The 6000-nt window shown below is 38.6% G+C and overlaps 2 protein-coding genes across 2 annotated transcripts; both read left to right on the top strand.

The window, feature by feature from the left end:
• Positions 1-159: 159 nt before the first annotated feature.
• LOC116205591 lies at positions 160-1301 on the top strand. The gene is made up of 2 exons (XM_031538223.1): positions 160-516; positions 759-1301. Exons 1-2 carry the CDS (start codon positions 264-266, stop codon positions 1025-1027), a joined length of 522 nt encoding a protein of 173 aa, XP_031394083.1. The 5' UTR covers positions 160-263; the 3' UTR covers positions 1028-1301.
• A 976-nt stretch (positions 1302-2277) lies between these two features.
• LOC116202251 (sodium channel modifier 1-like) lies at positions 2278-4156 on the top strand. Its single transcript, XM_031533723.1, has 3 exons — positions 2278-2506; positions 2904-3332; positions 3472-4156. Exons 1-3 carry the CDS (start codon positions 2330-2332, stop codon positions 3517-3519), a joined length of 654 nt encoding a protein of 217 aa, XP_031389583.1. The 5' UTR covers positions 2278-2329; the 3' UTR covers positions 3520-4156.
• Positions 4157-6000: the final 1844 nt, after the last annotated feature.

Genomic DNA, 6000 nt, shown 5'->3' on the forward strand with positions numbered 1-6000 from the left:
GACTAACTGTTTATAGTGCTAAAACTGTTCATATTCTCAACATGCGCATCATATTTTCTCGATGACGTCGCAATTACCAAGCAACTAAAGGCAAGTGCACGGAAGGAGGGAAAGTAAACTGTTGGAGCCCTATATTAACCCTCCCAAGGGATGCAACAATAATTCACCCAACTCAACTTACAATCAGATCATCTCTCCATCCCCCCCAATTGCCATCACTCCTAATATTAATTCTCTCATCTTTCTGTTCTTCAACTTCAGTCATGGGCTTGAAACTCCTTGCCTTCCTCGTAGCGGTTGCTGCGGTGGCCGCTTCTGCTGCAGCCAATTTCGGCGAGCCGAACAATGTTAACATGTCGAACTACTACTATGGTTGGGGCCGCCCGAGATCGGGTTCCAACTGCTCTCATAGCTCCAGAGAGATAATCGTGGGAGGAGACAATCGCTGGCAGTTTGGGTTTGATTATAACAGCTGGGCCTTTAAAAATAATCCTTTCTATGTGAATGACACCCTTGGTATGATATGCATGCGCATGAACCCTTTTATCGATCGACTACTATCTTTTTCCTTTCTTACATTTTTCTAACAGATCATAAAGTGTTCCTCAACCTATTTATTTAAGATGATCCCTATTCAGAAATCGATTTGGCTCTAATCGCAAAGTGTTTAAAAAAAATCAGAGTTATTTTTCAAAACCAAACATATATCAACAGCTGTAAATATACTGATATTGTTTTCTTTGTCTTCATTGTTGCAGTCTTCAAGTATGCTGCACCGAGCGAGAACAACACGCACCCGCACAGCGTGTACTTGTTCAACGATTTCTGGAGCTTCAGAAGGTGCAACCTGAAGAGGGCCACGATGCTCGCGAACACATCAGACGGGGCCGGGGACGGGTTCAAGTTCGTACTCGCCCGGACTTGGAAGCCCTACTACTTTGCGTGTGGCGCGAGCAACGGGTTCCACTGCACCAACGGCAACATGAAATTCTTTATCATGCCGAGGATCCGCTGGTGGAACAAGTGAACTGATCCATCGACGAAAGTGTTAGTTAAGATCGTCACCGGGAAAACAACTTTTCCTTCTCTAATTTTTCCTTTGCATCATATGTTCTGAATTTTAAATAAGTTTTCTTGTTGTCTTATAGATAGCAAAAGAGAATAAGTTTGTAATAAGCTCGATGGAGAACTTGTTATTTGTCACACGGTTATATTTTCAGATTGCTGTCTTAATAAAGTCATCTTTTGTTGGTGAGAATACCCTTAATACAATGAAATAGAGAACATATCTTTTTTTTTTTTATGGGTATTGGAGAATGTCTTTTTGATTATAAGGAAGGCCCTAATACAATGAAATAGAGAATAAGTCTTATTTTTTATTGGTATTAAATTTTCATTGGGCTTATATCCACTTAAGTTCAAACTAATAAGTTGTAATATCAAAATATCATATAAACCCATGAATATTCCTGCATTTTTCCATGAGGGGTTAATACTTTTTTCAACACAACTTGTGATCTATTTCTACCTATATATTATCACATGCCCTTAAGCACTCCCTCTCAACAACTGACCTCGAGCCGGACTCATCTTTCCGTGCTCGGGCAAGGGGAACTTACACGAGGCGCACTCTTGGCTGCACTCGAACATATTAGATCTGGTGTGATGTGGGTGCGGACATGCGAGTGGACGCACACATGCATAACCCGGATTCTGATACCATATTAAATTTCTACTGAGCTTATACGGATCTGAGTCCATATCTAGTTAAAAGCTCAAATTAATAACTGATGGTACCCAAACCTTATATAAACCCATGAATATTCCTGCATTTTTTTTTCCATTTGAAATTAATATTCTCAACAACGAGCACCTGTAATTTCTTTTTTAATTTTACATTTTGCTTTCTATGCCTTATTCTTCATGTATAAACCCAATTATGCATGTTATCAAGATTCGAATATAAAATTTCCAACCTACGCTAGCTAGGAGCCACCTCGATCAATATATGTTATTAATTATCAACTACTTTGTATAGCAATCTATTGGATATATTTCAGGGTGTAGGTGAAGTAAATACTAATAAACAGAAGGAAAAAATATGAAAGCTAGATTTAATGAAAATAATATGAGAACCGAATTCAATTAATTTTAACTATATCATCGAGAGAAAAAGGAAAATAATTGGGCTTTAGAAGCAGAAAGTCGGCCCATTAATTAAACTAGAAGCCCATCTGAAATCAGTCCCGCCGTATCATCTTTACCCGCCTAAAATCGTCGGCTTAAGCCCCGTCTGCCGCCGTGGACGGCTGATTTGCCGGGGAGAGAGATGAGCGTGTTCGGAGGAGATAGCTGGGCGAGGGAGCAGCACCACCGGAAGAGGAGAGTCGACGATCTCGCGATCGAAGGTCTCGACGGATCATGTTACAGGAAGCTCTCCAATGGCAAGTTCGCCTGCCTCGTTTGCCCTAACAGTCCCGTCCTCGATTCGCCTCTCATGCTCGCTGTACGTTTTATTTCTCCCCTCTCTAATTGATGATGAAGATGGTCTATTCTGAGCATTTTTCATTGTATGATGAATTGTGGATCCGTTACTTGATAGGGATGCAATTGCAGAGCTGATTGGGTTCTAATCGTCGATTATAATTCCGAGGAAAGATATTTGTTTGCGGTTTTCAGCTTTGCGAGTGGAGTAAAGAGAGTATGGCTTAGGGTTTTAGGGTGTTAGCTTTGCAAGGATTCATATTCTCATCAGTCGAAGGAACTCGATAATGTAGGACTATAGAATTGAGCTCGATTATGTCATTTTTCGGAAACATAACATGTTTGTTAGCTTGACGAAGTTTATGGGAGCAATCACTGTATACTCAAATATGATCTGATTGCGTGGTTTAAATTGGAAGGTGCATCGTAATGGATCAAGACACCGAGCTGCAGAGTCCCGTCTGAAGGAAAAAGAGCTGATCAGAAGGGATGAGATCAACAAAAGAATTGCCTTGTCCGGAGATTCTTCCACCTCGAGCAGCAGTAGGATTTCGAGTAAACCGTTGATTGAACAGACTAGGCATATCGCCTTCGAAGTCCTCAGCAGAAAACCTATAACAGAGGATGCTAAGGGCGAGTGCATTAATGCGAGATTCGCTGTCTCGGGCCCTTCTGTTGTGCAATCAAATCCTCAGGAAAGTGTCTCTCTCCCTGCAAAAGAAGCAAGTGCTGGTGCTGTTGAACAGCAGCAACTTGTGGATTTCAGGGAGTGTCGGGAAAGGGAGCTAAAGTTCACATCTGCTGGGTGGAAGCGTGATGGTAATGGCAGATGGTACAAAGACGAAAATGTAAGTATACGGCCTATCAAAAGCTATATTCGCATGGCACTGACTGATCTGATCTTCATTTTATATCCCCACAGTCAATGACACTTTGCAACAGGAAAATGTTCTCAGAGGAACTTATTGCTTAGACATTCTAATACAGGTCGAGTTTGACTCTGATGAGGAGGATCCAAACGTCTGCCTTGCATAGAAATGGAATGAAATGTTAAAAATTTGGAATCAGCGATGCAGCAGCTCAAAGTCAGATACATGAAACAGATTTTGCCATGGAGAATGCATAACGAAGACGAGCTATCCTTTCACTCGATAGAGTTGCTTCATTTGGTTTGGTCAGGAATGGTGATCAAGCAAAGCTGGAAGAATTATGTCAGTGGCAGATTCCCCCGAAGTAGCAGCTCAAGAAAACAATCTGCCCTTGATCTCCACGTACCACGGAGTCCTGCTTCTGCGACAGGAATAGCTTGTGATAGCGAAGCATAGAGATGATGGAAGATGGTTTGTACCGATTTCAGAGCTTCTGAAGTTTGTTTCATCTCAGATTTCGGAATCTGTTGGGGGATTGTAGGGAACTTCAGACTGCATCAAGAGTTCTTTTTTTCTCTGGGAAGAATTCCAGCATCAGAATTTCAGCTTAGTCAGGTCGAATGATGCTTGCCAAAAGCTTTTGTCATCTGTTCCTAACTCTGCAGAGGTCAGAATCAGCTCTGTTTAATTGTAATCGCACTTGATGTCTTAGCATTTATCCGATGTTGGTAGGAAAGATTTGAACGTTTTCGCCATGAAGCTTGGTCTTGTTTTATGTGACAGTCCATTGCTTTCTTCTCCCATTCCTTTGTACTAACTATGAGATGTTTACTTTCGAATCGGATCTCTTCGAAGATATATTAGTTCATCTTCAGGCGTGGGCAGAGATAGGTAGTTGAATAAATGAGATTAATTAGAAGCCGGACTATTAGGAAAATATTACATTAATGCATGGTTAGAAATTTTTAGAAAATTTGGACAATATTATTAATTAGAAGCATGAAATTTAACCATTGAGTTGTGCACCACATACATGCCTATCAAATTGGAGCCCACGAGGCGGCTTGACTCATTGATGATATATATCCTTGATGGTGATCATCAATCAATTTTATGAATAAATTCGTGCACGGGGTGTACGATCGCTAATATAGTTTCGTGTTTGCAATTCCATCTTTAATTTGTGGTTTAATTACCACAGGGCTCTTTAAAGTCTCGTTACCAAATTAGTTACTCCACTCTGACAAAGTCTTAGACGATCATGCATGTATGCTCTACCATAATAAAGACCAATACCACGATTCAAATCATTAGCAAAAAATTAAGAACTATAACATATCACTCATTCACCTATTTATTACAATCTAATTAAAATTTAATAACGTTTGTTTTGGCCCTCTCTTTTTGGCATTTAAGGGTGCATATATATGTATGTATATTATTATTTTGTATATAAATATATATATTTATTTATTTATTTTTTTGGAATTTTCATTGTGTCGTCACCATGCAAATTAGCAACTCTTTCCGTGTGGGGGGAGAATTTCATTACATATATGATGTGTTACTGTTGCGGTTTTTAGTGGGAAACCAAGACCAACCCCATGAAGAAGAAATCAATCGTATGATGGGATGTTGAGTTCCTTTTAATATATGGAGTCCATGATTCTGGATTCCCTTTAAGAAACAAAAAAGCAAACAAGTACTTGATTAATCGCGGCTCTTTCTCCTCTTCCTCCTCCACTTCTTTCATTTTTGCGCTTTTACAATATCTCCTAGCTCGAACATTATCGCGCTTTCGATCGGTTTAAAATTCAGGCATTAAATTATCTTAACTAGTACTTAAAACAAGTTAGGGTAAACCACTAAATAATTTTTAAACTCAATTGACTTCTCTTCCCATTCCTTTTATAACTAATCTCTCGAGCTTACTTTTTGGCACTTAGTGTATTAATTAGTATAAACGAAAGCTTAATCAACATGGGATATCTTTTGCGATAGGCTATCATTACTATTAAGGTCAAGCTTAGCCATACGTAACACTTCTGCACAGATATTCTAGAAGAATTCTAGAAGAAATTAAACTATATAAATCAAGTGATCCTTAACACAAGACGATTAAGGTCGTTATTTTCAATGGTTTAATTTTCCCGATCAGTAATTATTTTTTCCATGCTCATACTCTATGTTAATTATCTCGAGAATATATAAAAAGGTGGCTGATCTATTTATGGAGTAAACCGTTGCGAGGCACGAGGAGGAATCGGATTGTGTGATTTTCTTCTAAAATGAACGAGGAGAGGTCTTCTTGGCTGTTATAGATTTAAACGAGTTTGGCATTTGAAACTCCCAATCAATCTAGTTAATTATATTTAAGGAGTGAAATTATGAGTTATAGCAAAGATTTGGGATTACTAATCTATATCTATATATTAAGTAATTCAGTGTACTCTCACGAGAGCCTACGGTTCCGATGAAGAGAAGGTTCGACATATAAACACTCAACTTATTTTATCGAATATTCACGTTTCTTGTATTAAAATATATATACATAAATATATATATATATATACACACATTAATTAAAATGATTTTATTGTAGAATTTATTTAAGGGAACGTTTGGGTACAATGTAATAGCAATTACA

Source organism: Punica granatum, chromosome 4 (genome assembly GCF_007655135.1).
Source record: "Punica granatum isolate Tunisia-2019 chromosome 4, ASM765513v2, whole genome shotgun sequence".
Classification (NCBI taxonomy): domain Eukaryota; kingdom Viridiplantae; phylum Streptophyta; class Magnoliopsida; order Myrtales; family Lythraceae; genus Punica; species Punica granatum.